Here is a 13,091-nt window from a genome sequence, read left to right as displayed (position 1 = left end):
CTGCATTTTTCACTATTATCAAGGTGTCAAGTGCTAGACCAGAAGATGTCCTCACATAATCCTTCTCTGATTACCCTTTCTCAAAAAGGAGAGATTAGAGATCATGTGGGTCAATTTAAACGAAGACAAGACATGAGCACCTTCCTGGTACATGGAGGGAAACGAACCTCCATCACCTGCACATGATCAATAGCATTACAGCTGGTTCATTCAGAGCATCATGAGGACATGGGCCTGCCCATTTGAAGCTGACATTCCAGTAAAGGAAACCACGATAGCACATGATGAATGAACAGATCAATCATTGTGAGGACAGAAGATAGGACAGAGTCTGATACGAGGAGTAGGTATTAGCTGGATTAGCCAATTTCCCATGTTGAGGGCAAAAGAATGACTTTAGGAATAAGGTAAAACAAAATTTCCTACCCAACTCTTTTCATGGTGGCAATAGCAATTTGGAAACTCAGTTGATTCTGCCAACTTAAAAATCAGTAGAAGCCAACCAACTTGACCTGTTTAATTGAAATGACCAGAAGAGGGGCGCCTGGGTGGCTCAGTGGGTTAAAGCCTCTGCCTTCGGCTCAGGTCATGATCCCAGGGTCCTGGGATCGAGCCCCACATTGCGGGGGGGGGGTGTCTCTGCTCAGCAGGGAGCCTGCTTCCCGCACCCCTCTGCCTACTGTGATCTCTGTCAAATAAATAAAATCTAAAAAAAAAAAAAAATTAAAGAAAGAAAAGAAATGACCAGAAGAACAAAAATGGCTGCAGAGCCATTCAGTGACTGTCGGGGAGACAGCCTGAATCTCTGCACTAACTCTGATCCAGTTCAGTCACTCTCTGCTATGGGCAGGTATCCAAGTGACAATTTAACAGTGGCTGATGAAAGGGGGCACCGGGTAACAGCTTCTAAAAATGACAACTTGCCCCTAAACTTGAAACCAACTCATCAACTCCCCTAAATCCATCTGGCACAACTGGCACGTTTTAAAGCAGCCCACTCTCCCCAAACCTGACTCGGCTGCGGGAGACAGGCGTCCCAGCCAGCCGGGATGACTCTGCTCTGCGTCACTCTCTAGGTTGCCAAACTTAGGCAGAAACACATCTATCCACCTTCCCAGAGCTTTCTAGAATTCGTATGGCGTCAGAGTTGTCTACAGCCTGTCCTCGGCCTGGTTCCAGGAACCTAAATCTATCTACTCAATGCACAGAAACAGACCACATGACCACCTCAGCCACGGGTTGCCTCCTCTCCTGTGGCAGACAGCGTGGGCTGACCCAGGAGATTGCTCCCGACAAACACATCCCAATTCTGGGCACGGCAGATGTGTTTGGGGCAGCAGTCTTTTTTAACGCTGTTTGCTTAAGAGCAGGTCTTCCACACTGATAACAACGGGCAAAACAACCCCAACATGTGCTCTGCTGAGATAATGTGGGGGCTGCTTGTGCCGCTTCTCCGTTGGGCCTCGAGCTCAGCAGGAGCTGGAGGGACGTGGAGGAGGGGTGCGTTTCCACTGCCTTCTATAAACCCGGAGTGAAGGAAGTGATTCAAGTTTTAAAGTGTGCCATTGCGCAGGCACCAGAAGCACCGGGATGCGCCCTTTTCAAGAGGCCGAGGCCTCAGTCTGAACCCTTATGCCCGCGGCCACGCCGTGGACATTGGCTCGCTCTCCGTTTTCACAGCCCATGCCGTGGCCATCAGAGTACTTCTAAGGCAGGAGCTCCTGCAGTGATGTGCCCCTGGCATTTCTCTTCTTTTGGTTACGGTGTTGCCCGGCGACCTTATGATCTCTGACCTTAAGGAGTTTGCAGACTAAGTTCTAGAGTGAAAATGGAACTGGGTCATCCGGGGAATGGCGCTGAAGAAAGCAACGGTCTACCTCAGAGAGGCCGCTCTGAGGACCAAGCTCGGGCGCACTCTTGGAGGGGGTGGAAGTAGAGGGGAAGAAAATGGCAGCACTGAGTTTTGAGTTACTGTTCCTTCTCCGCCCTTCCAAGGGAGACATCTGGCTAGCAGTCAGCTTTACGGCCAGCCCTCGCTGAATCTTAGCAGAGTAAAAGAAAGGATGTTCAAGCGAAGGAAAAGGAAACGGATGACGGCCGGCGTCTGGACTGTCTTATAGCTGAAGTTCACTCAGCACCTAGGGGACAGTCTTCAGCTTAAATGGCCAGTGGGGAGACTGTGGCATGCTGAGGCGGCAGAGGGCTGGGGAGAGAGGAAGGAGGGCGGTGGGCCGTGGTTAGGTTTCTTGGAGAGTGATCATTTTTACAGGGAAGAAGTCCATGGAAATGCAGCAAGTAGGCTGGTCTCCAGGGTTCCGAGAAACTCGGGAACTGAAGTTTACCTGCTGCTTCTCCCTTGAACAGTCATCTGAGGCAAAGAAGCTGCTTTATGCTCCCTGGAGACAGGGGTGCAGTGGGGTTGTAAAGTGATACAGAGGACTTAAGTTTTAAAACCAGTGCTTGGTAAAGGGGCAGGATAGCTGTAAAATGCCTTTCCCAGGAAACATATCAGAAGCAGAAAAATCATAAAAATAATAACAACATAAAATTAAAATAGCACACATCACAGGATTGAAAGAAAGAGAAATGAGTCATTGAGAAGCAGTGACACCACTTTTTCAAGTGACTAAGAACTTCCAGAACCTTCCCCTGCCCCATATTCTGCCAAGCCCTTTCACCTGGGATGAGCCCACAGAACGGCCTGCTGGGGCAAGAGGGCTAGCTTCGGCTCTCATCCAGAACCACGGCTGTGTCCCAAGCTACCCCTCCGGAACAGAGGCTGAGGGAGACGAGAAGTAACGAGTGGCCAGGATACACTTCCTGGGGCACCTTGTGTCTTGAGAGAAAGGGACTTAAACCAGTAGCAGCATACGTAAGGTGATGTACATCTGACGACAATAACGAAGATGCACTGACCTATAAAAAGTCATTTAATGTACATTCCAGGATGGCCAACACAGGCTGGTTAGGTAATTAGCCCTTGAAGAGTTCTGTTACAGTCATATAAAAATGTTTTGCCTTGTTAAAAAAAAAAAATCTAGTCTAACAAAAACATATCCACCAATGGGCCTGTATTTTTTCCCCTATGTTCAGGTCTCCAAGATAATTAAAAATACAAACATATACATCTCTGAGCACAGCACTGTCCATTAGCTAATGAGTTTCGGCAGTACACTGCACAGAGGTATACCACCACTGGTTTCGGACATTAAGTTAGCTTTAAGCTTATTGGCTATTCCGACAACTGGAGGCAGCTTGGAACCCAGTCCCTGGAAAGCGTTTGCAGGATTTACCACCCGTTTGCCTGATACCTTTTCGATGGTGACAGGTCTGGGCACAGACTTACTAATCCAAGGATGTCTCAGTGCTTGAGCTGGGGTCAAACGGGCAGAGGGGTCCCACTGAAGGCACCTTTTCAAAAACTCTATAAACAAGTAGTCATCACATCCCTTCAGTGCTGTCACCCAGTCTTTGCTGCCTGGGGGGCCCCGCTTTTTCCCCCTACGTGAGCGACCCCCCACAAGCACAACCCTCCCATCTGCCTGAGTAGTCACAGAACAGTAGCGAGGTAAGCCCTTGGAGTTAATGAAGTACTTGGCACGTTTGGATTGCTCCAGAAGTTTTGGTGGTGGCATCCCGAGCAGCTCCATCATACAGGCCAACTGGTCTCCCTCATCCTCTCCTGGGAAGAGAGGCTGTCCTGTTAGAAGTTCTGCAAGGATGCAGCCAAAACTCCATATGTCTATAGGCGTGCTGTAGCGGCTTCCTAAGATGATCTCAGGAGCTCTGTAGAACCGAGACTGGATATACGTGTAAAGCTTCTGGTATTCGAAACAGCTGGACCCAAAGTCAATGACCTTGGTCGCACTGCGCCCGTGGTGCTTCAGGAGAATGTTTTCTGGCTTCAGGTCACAGTGAATGATCTTATTTTTGTGGAGAGCATCCAAGGACTGCAAGATGGATTGGGCAAACTTGCGAACTAACTGGACACTAAAACCCTGAAACTTGTTTTTTTTAATGAGCTCATAAAGGTCTATGCTCAGCAATTCGAAGGCCATGCAAACGTGGTTCCGGAAGGTGAAACTTTCCAGCATGTGGATGACATTCATGCTCCCAGTTTTGTCCTGCTTTTTAAGATGTTCCAGAATCCGGATCTCCTCAGCGGCTTGCCGATGGAAGCGCTTTTCATTGCGCACCATCTTCAGGGCCACATACTGTCGAAGTTTGTGATCGTAGACCCGGGCCACCTGCCCAAAACTTCCCTTGCCGATAATCTTCAGCACCTCATATCGATAAGCTAGATGGTCACGAGGCACGTGAATATAGGCCCCGTCTGCATCGTCATAGCCACCGTTATTGGGCCCGCCGATCACTCCGTGTCTTTTTTTGGCATTTGGGCCCACGAAGTAAATCTCGGGGTAGTTGATGATCTCCAGCTTCTCGTAGGCAGTCAGGTGGTGTTTGTACTGCTTCAGGGCTTGCTCGGGAGTCAGGGGCACCGCTTTGGATGTTTTGGCTGAACTGCTGGCTTTCACCGCATTCGAGCTGTCTGAACTTTTACCCTGAGAGGCGGTAGGAGAGCACTTTTCAGAGTCGTTGATGCCATCTGTCTGAAGAGTATCAGATCTTCTGTTGCCAAATTCTTGAAACAGCTGTTCTACCTTCACCTCACCTCCACTCAGAAAGCGCTGAGTGTGATCTCTGGTTAACTGCTCAGCAGTGACCTATGGAAAAGAAACATGAATGTGATGGTAAAGCCACCAAAAATAGCGGAAGGATGAAAGAATCTGTCCCCGGCCGGAACGACACCAAAACTGTCCAGTCACATAGGTTACAATTACCCAAAAAGTGAGATGAGAGAGGCAGGAGTCAACAGAGACTTGTGTCATACCAATCTTCAGACCCCCTGAGTATAATTGGCCACCTCAACCCTCAGTGTAGGCCTTCCTTTGTTTAAGAGCAAACGGTCTTCTTACCAAACCGTAAACGTGCTAAGTTCCTCCTAATAGGTCTGTCTTTCCAGTAAGAGTCTTCTTACCCCCCCACTCTCATCCTGCACTCCTTCAAGTTCCAACTCAAGTCCCCTCCCTTCCAACTGGAACTACTCCAAGCCCATGCTAATTAACCTCGTATCTTAACTGTAGCTTTTCAAATCTGTACCATGTGATCTGGCATTTGATTATATATATACTGTCTCCTATTGTTTACTGTTTCAAGTATCTTACCTATTCTTAAGAGCATATATCAGAATCAAAATATGCACATTAAAGTCTTCTGTTTAAAAAAAAAAAAAAAAAAAACAGAGGAGAGAAAGAATCCATTAAGGACCAGGCAGGATTTGAACCCAGGTCTTCCATCAGTCCAGCATCCTTCCCACAGACACAACTTGGCACCAGGTTCTACTACCACTTCTACTACTCTCCACTAGGGCTGAATCATGGCTGTGGCCTAGAATCAAGGAAAACCTCATTATCACTCCCAGGCCCCCCTCAAAAATGACCTCATGATCTATTCCCAGGCCCCCTCAAAAATGACTGAATGCTTGCAGTTCAGCTCACTGAGTCACAAGAGTTCTAAGCCTAAGAGAATTCCTGAGATCCTCTGGGCCAATTCTTTATGCATCTGATGAGTAACAGTGAGAATCCAAGGCCCCCGGAGGGGTGGGGGAGGTTCTGGTAAAACTTTCCTAAAGAGATAGTGTCTCTCTTCTGTGTCTCTAACCTATACCTACACCCACTCTTCCGTAGGAAAAGCCTACATGATAAAGTCACATTACTCTTTACACTTGAATTTGCTTAATATTCTCCTTCAAGGAACAGTAACTCACTGAAGAAAGCTCTACTTATTCCTCTGAGATGAAATATAATTCTATGAAATTAGATGGAGGAAAAGAAAAGCAAAAAAGAGAAATACAAAAAAAATACACACACACACTAAGGAAAATTCAAGAGGGTGCTAGAAGGAAAGAAGAAAACAAATGAAATGGTAATGATCCAAAGTGGCCATATCCTTAAAAAACAGAATTTTAATATAACCTAAGAAAACAGTACAAAGCCTATTATCTAAATAACAATATAAAAGAGAAAACATATATAGCAGCAAAAAAATGATGAAACAATTTAAGTGTTGGCCAATTTTATATACAGCTGTAGTTTTTAGAGCAGGACATTCACTCCTGCCTGCTCCTTTCAGGTCATTTTTATCAATTTAAACATTTAGGGAGTCCTGTAGTTACAAAAACCGGGTAGTACCTGATAGCACACAAAAGTGAGGCAGGCGATACAACTGTAGCCACACTTTGGCAAGCAGTGTTTGAGTAAAGAGATGATATATGCACCGAGAAAAATCTCTCTGATACCAGAATGGAGAACTATCACTGGTCAAGAAAATAAAACAGGCCTGCAGACAGAACCCAAATACCATGCTAAGATGTAAATATTATGCAACATTTTTCTTATCAGTAAGAAGTCGAATGACTCTTTCTGTACTCAGGGCTGAAAAAACAGAAGAGGGTCCCATCCATCTATCCGGCCCTCCATGTGCTGGTCACAGGAACCCTCACTGTTCACTATTACAAGTGCTTAAAAAACAATAGGCTTGGCAGATTGAGGGAATTAAAATTCTTTGGTTTTAGGGAGATTTACATAATAAAAGCGAAACTCTGCTTGCATCCCAGCCAGTTTTCCTTAAAATTTTTACACCTAACTTCAGTGGTTCTATATATTTACTTCGAGTGTGTTGGGGACATGTGCTCAAGGAAAGAGAGGTCTATGGGAGTCCTGGCTATCCTGCTTAAAAGCTGTAAGTCCCTGGACAGGTTGCTTGACCTTTCGCTCAGTTTCTTAGCCTTAGTTTCTTTATATATAAAATGTGCATAATAATACCTATTTGCAGGATGCTGTGTGAATCAAATTATAATTAATAATATATGTGAATGACCCTTACAAGCTATAAGAGATTTTACAAACACTGGTAATAATTTGGCAAAATTCTCAATATATTAAGGCTTAACCTATGTGCCTTCTCTCTGCCCTTTCCGTTTCTCTCTTCTCTCTGTGGGACCTCCTTCCATATCTCCAGTCCCCCTCCAGCAGACATCTGGCACTAAATAGGTCTCAGGTCTCCTGCAGCATGACGGCCCCCACAACAGGCCTTCCTTTAGGATGCACGGAAATCCCTCACCCACTTTCCCGGCAAGAAACCTGCTTTCAACTTGCTCTACAATTTAAGGTGTCACCTCTCCAAGTTATTGGAACTTTAACAGATCAATGCCTTAACCCAAAGGAATGACCCTCCAGAACCGAGGTCACCAGTGACAAGCTGGTAGGAAAGGGATTTGAGGGTCCGTCCCTGGGTATTTTACCAACTCTGCCTATGTGTAAGGCTGTGCTGGCTCTGGAGGTCTTCATTTCTGTTTGTGATAAAGAGAGGGTCTCAGGCACAGAACATTAATTTAAGAACAGAAATTTAATTTGCACAGAACTATTACAATAAAATTAGGGATGTTGTTTGGATTTTCTGACTCAGGTTTTTCCTTAAAGTGAGCCTAAATCTCACTCCGTGTAAATTGAGTCTTAGTTTGCCCTCTGGAACTACACAGAAGTGTCCAAATTTCATGTAAAAGTCCTTCAGATACTTAAAACGGGCTGACCCGCCCCCACCATTTTTCCCTGGGCTCATCAACCCATCACATCCTCTCCCTCACTCGGTTGCTTTCTCAACACGGGCTGCACTGCATGTCTCTCTTGAAGTGTGACTCCCAGGAAGAAAACCATGCTCCAGGTACAGTCCACTCTGGATTTTCAAGGTCTGAGTCTCCAGTGAATCTGAAGAATTCCAGGAAGGAGTTTTTCCACACAGGGAGGGGTTCTCTTCTTAGGTTTCTTTCATTTCCTGTACATAACTCAAATACTGGCCTGAATCAATCATGTATCAAGACTGTTGTGCTTTAAATAAAATCTTCCTTTCATTGTTCTAGGAGAATCTACAATTTGCATGCATGTTAAAGTATAAAACTTATAAAATACTACATATTTCTAGTCTGTAGTTATAATCACAATAACTGAGCAATACAGATTATATACCAATTATTTTTGTAATTATGTAATTAGACCACAGGGACAGATAATGCCAGATTAATCATGTTTTGTTTAAGAATGCTTCACATACGCTGTTAACTTGGAGGGCTCTTGACATTTCAAATAGAATCCTCAACTGTGTTAATAGAGCCTTGAAGATCTTGTGGAGAAATTCTGAGAAGGAATATACTTCTCATCCAGACAGGAAACACTCCATTCTCTTTCCCTAGCTCTTGACCCTAAATCTGCAACACAAAACTTAACCCAATAAAAGCCTACATGCAGATGGTTTATGGTATACAATGAGAATATAAGAACATCTTGGATAAACAACGAAGCCTAAAGGCTTTGTGAAAACAGCAATAGGGTCTAGGGATGGAGTCATGTCATAACGGACTATCCATGTCAACAGAGGTCAAAGAGCATTTTTTTCAGCAAAGTTTGCAAAGACACCATTACCTTAGAATGAAAATCCTATGTCCCCCAAATGGTTACTCTGTATATTATACATTAAGAAATTCATTTTGACCCTGAAACATACCATTTAATTGCCCTGCTGGGAGATGATTAGCATTGGCTAACTCTACATTGAAGTTAAAATGAACTTTTAAGTCACATGTTAATGGACCAGCCCAACCGCAAAAAGTTTCCCACAGAGACATGCTAATGGGCAGCCAGTAACCAAGAAAACTGACGGTTAGATGGACATTGGGGAGGGGAAGTGCTATGGTGAGTTCTGTGAATTGTTTAAGACTGTTGATTCATGGACCTGTACCTCTGAAACAAATAATACATTATATGTTAATTAAAAAACAAAACAAAACAAAACAAAAACTGAGGTCAACCAGAGGAATATGAGATTCTGGAGCTCTGAGAAGTTTTTCACATATTAAAGAAATAAGCTTGCTGAGAATGGAAAGGAAACTTACTGTACTCCAGAGAACAGGTTAAAAATAGGATGACCAGCCTTCCAAATATATTTAGCCAATACTCTGTAATATTATTAGCCTCAGAACTAGTGAAAAGATTGACTTTAATAGCAAAAGCTGACAAAAAGTTGGGGAGGGCTATGAAAAATGCATACAATATTTTTTGGAATATAGAAACAATTTGAGGTCTTAGATGCAGAAATGTGAAGGAGAAATTACAAATTAGTATATTCAGTTATTCAATTCGTTTAGTAGGTGGTATATACAGCAAATGTTAAAGTCACAGGATAGCTTTTCCCTATCCTGGAACTTGTCCAAACCCTGTTCTCCCTACTACTCTGTGTACGCTGAGGGAATATGAATTAATTTTTTTATTACCTTAAGTAAAACACTGTCAAAAGCTAAATGTCTGCAAGCTCCAGAATGATTAAATTCATCAAAAACCAAACTGTACTGTTCAAGTTTTATTTATGATCCATACAGTGATTCTCTGTAGCATACTAATAAGCTAGAACTGCATTTCTCTTTTCCAGGGGAAAAAAGGTACAGATCTATGAATTCAGGGGTACTTTCTGTTTCTGGTTTTTGTTAAAATGAGTTTTTACAACACACTGTCTATATCCTTCTATAACAAAACAAACATTCCCTAGATAAAAGTAGCTTATTATTTTTTCTGCTAATGCCATATATTTATCCCCGTGATTGAAAGGAGTAAGTGCAGCTCCAAATCAAAATCATTCTGTAAAGCTAAACTGGGAACACAGCAATTGTTATTTCAAAGTCAAGAGAAACCAAAAAGAAACAAAAGAGTCTGGGTTGCCAGCGAGATGTAACTGTACCTTGGGCATTAAGTAGCACTTCCTTCTTTCAAAGACAACTAGAGAGCAAAGAACAACTTCATTTACTTACATTTAGTCTTCTGGGTGGAGGCGGTTCAGAAGGATTGCAGAGTACATTTGAACAGGGTGGGCATTTGGTTTCATCTATCATCATGAAGGTATCATAGACACCATCCCCCAATCTAGTTGAAAGGATTACAGATAAAATCCGTCAGTAACTTAAGTATATAAACATATTTTCAAAACATTCTGTCTTTATTCCCTCACATCTGCCACAAATAACTAATACAAATAAATGTCTACACTGCATGTTGGCATTGAATACAAACAACTGGGGTATTTGGCAAAAGAACAGAGGAAGCCCAACTTTTCTTTTTTTAAAAACGGAAGCATTTCTAGGTTTTTATTTTGAAATAGTTAAAACAAGTCTGTCTTTGTGAATGTCGTTTAAAAAAAATAGGGACTATCAGGGTGCCTGGATGGCTCAGATGGTAGAGTATGTGACTCTTGATCTCGGGGTTGTGAGTTCAAGTCCCATATTGGGTGTAGAGATTAGTTAAAATTGGAATATTTAAAAAATTAAAATAGGGACTATCAAAAGGATCTCATTTAACTTACTACTTGCAAATAAAGGCTAGTTTGAATCTGAAGCCTAAAAGCTAACCAGAACAGGAAAAGAAAGAGGGAAAAAAAAAGGCAGAGGTAACTATATTTTAAAAATCAGAGCCTTGGATTCTAATCTCAGCTCTACCACTGGCTGTATTAACCTCTTCCCTGAGCTTGTTTTCCATACGTTATAATGGGAAGAATAGTTCCAGTCTACAAGAAATGAAAGGTCTTAGGGCTGTCTTCTTTTTATTGTTTATTTACGTACCTACTTAACATCTACCTAATTTGTAGAAACATACAGTGAAAAGCACAACAAATACTAAAGGGATTCTCTAAATTACAAAATGTACTGAATTTCACTTCTGTATCCACTTCATTTTCTGGTGGATGGTGAAAGCTAAATGCTAAACGATTAAGGAGCACCTCTGTTCTTTAGTACTGTGTCTCCACAACCGAAGAGGGAAAGGGTTTATTTTATTTAATCCACAGGATGGTCCTAGATAATGTATTTCATCTGCCACTAAGAATATGAATTTCCCAGTTATACACATCAGTCTTTCAGTGTATCATTTTTACATAATACACTACCAATACAATAATAATGATCAGGAAGAATTTTTAAAAATCTTTTAAAATATGCTGAAATATTTATTTGTTTTTTTATTTCAATATTTAAAGTTGCCTTTAGAAACTGTTTTGTAAAATTACTTCTAGAGCTTTCTCCATTGATGTGTTATAGAAATACAAAGAATAATTTAAAAAGTCCAGTACAAATATTTTTGGAATATTCTTTTTAAAAACTAGCTCACATTCTGATAGCATTGTTTATATCTTTAATGGAAACTGCTTCTCTGACAACCCAAAATTCGGGATGTGACTGAGTCTTTGCCAACAGCATGAATATAATAAATAAAATGGGAGAGGTGTCCACATTTATAGAGAAAAAGACACTGAAGACCTGCAAGTATTCCTATAAAAAGGCAGAGGAAATCACCCGAAGGAAGTCTGCATGCAAATGAAGCGGGGGGGGGTGTCCCTTGTCTCCTTTTAGGTGTAAAATACAATGCAAGGTGGAGAATCTCTCAAAATAGGATCCCCAGAAAGCCCTACTCAGCACAACCCTTCGCCTGCATATCCGAAGCCGACCGCACCCCTGACGGCAAAACCCCAAGAGTTCAGCCCTTGGTTATCTGCTCTGAGCAACAGGGCTTCCGTGAAAGGTAGTGCTCCCTACCTCCACAGTTTGCTAAAAAAGCCCCACAAAAAGTCCCAGGTTCTTAAGAGTTCCTTACCACATCCCCGATCTAGGGCTGCTTCTCCTAACTCCGCTCCAGCCCCCTCCCCCGATCACGGTGGGCTTGCGGGGGAGGGGAGCTGACGGAGGGGAAGAGGGTGGCTCCGTCCCCCGGAGGCGGTCAGAACCCTTCCCTCGTCCTCCTGCTAGGGGCTCACTCCAACCTCAGTCCAGGCCTTCCCCGCCCCGCCCCCGGACCTCGCCAGCCTGCGCCAGCCGCCCACTCGGGCGCCCCCAGCCCGTTACCCTGCGGCGCCGTTACCTCCGCTGCTGGGGCGGCAGTCCGGCTCCGGGCGGCCCCGCATCCTTCCGCCCGGGCCCACGAGCCGTGCCTCCCATCCGCTAGCTCGGGACCCCCGGGGGAGGGGCGGCGGTTGGAGGGTTCGGAGTGCAGGGTCCACCTGCGCGGGGGCGGCTGCCGCCGGGACCGCGACGCTTCCCGGGGGAATCTCGTCCAGACACTGCAGATCCGCGCGCCTCTGCTCGCGACTCGCCGGGCCGGGAGTGGGGAGAGGAGCGGCAGGGGTGGGAGGGGGAGCGATGTGGTCGCCTAGCAACCGCGGCACGCCCCGGGAAACGCCTCTGCGCCGCTACGTGGTGACGCAGGGGGGCGGGGCCCGAGGCCTCTCCCCACCGCGCGGCGCTGGCCTGGGCCACTCGCGAGGGCTCCGGGAGGTTCGGGGCGGGACGTCAGTCGGGGTGCGGCGGGTGTTCTCTGGCGGCGAGTGAGCGGCGGGGAGCCGCTGCCGCTGTGGGGAGAAAGGCCCGGACGGAGGATTTGTGAAAGTAGCAGTTAGCCCCCGATTTCTGCCTCAGAAGTGCGGCCCGCCCCTCACTGTCTATTGTCCTTCAGCACGTTGTAGCCTGAACGTCTAAAACCTCCCTTGAATATGTATTAAACAGTGAATGAAAAAACGTGTAATTTCCTTAGGCTTTCCCACGGAGGGTCTCCTCCCTCCCGCCCTCGCCGGAGCAATAACAAAAACGTAGGAAGCTACGTTTAGTGACACTTCAGTGACACTGTACCAGCGCTTACGAACATCGTTTTATTAATCTCAGCGACCACACCGTAGGACATCCCCCTTGTACGGAGTTAAGTAGGATCCAGAATTTAAGCTGACATCTGACTCCCCTGCCACGGGATGCCGCGGACGGTAGGGCGCAAAGAGCCATTTTACCGATGAGGAAACTGAGGCCACGGGATCCCTACTTCTCCAGGATCTTCTAGGAAGTCCAAACTCCCAGCCTTCCTTGGCTTGCAGTAGGCCCCCCGGAAGGCTCTGGGTTTTTTTCCTGGGAATATTTAGGGAATTTATTTCTTCCTTTTCTGAAAAGTGAAGAA

At 44.8% G+C, this 13,091-nt stretch overlaps 1 protein-coding gene across 1 annotated transcript; it reads right to left on the bottom strand.

Annotated features, from left to right (window-relative positions):
• Positions 1-2,913: 2,913 nt before the first annotated feature.
• On the bottom strand, positions 2,914-12,255 carry DYRK3 (dual specificity tyrosine phosphorylation regulated kinase 3). The gene is made up of 3 exons (XM_080825199.1): positions 12,012-12,255; positions 9,917-10,028; positions 2,914-4,724 (listed from the first exon to the last, which is right to left on the bottom strand). The coding sequence occupies exons 1-3, from the start codon at positions 12,086-12,088 to the stop codon at positions 3,150-3,152; spliced, it is 1,764 nt and encodes a 587-aa protein (XP_080681325.1). The 5' UTR covers positions 12,089-12,255; the 3' UTR covers positions 2,914-3,149.
• Between the last annotated feature and the right edge of the window lie 836 nt (positions 12,256-13,091).

Source organism: Martes martes (genome assembly GCF_963455335.1).
Source record: "Martes martes genome assembly, chromosome: 15".
NCBI lineage: Eukaryota > Metazoa > Chordata > Mammalia > Carnivora > Mustelidae > Martes > Martes martes.
Note: the sequence above shows the minus strand (reverse complement) of the source record. Positions and strands in the feature narration are given on the sequence as shown.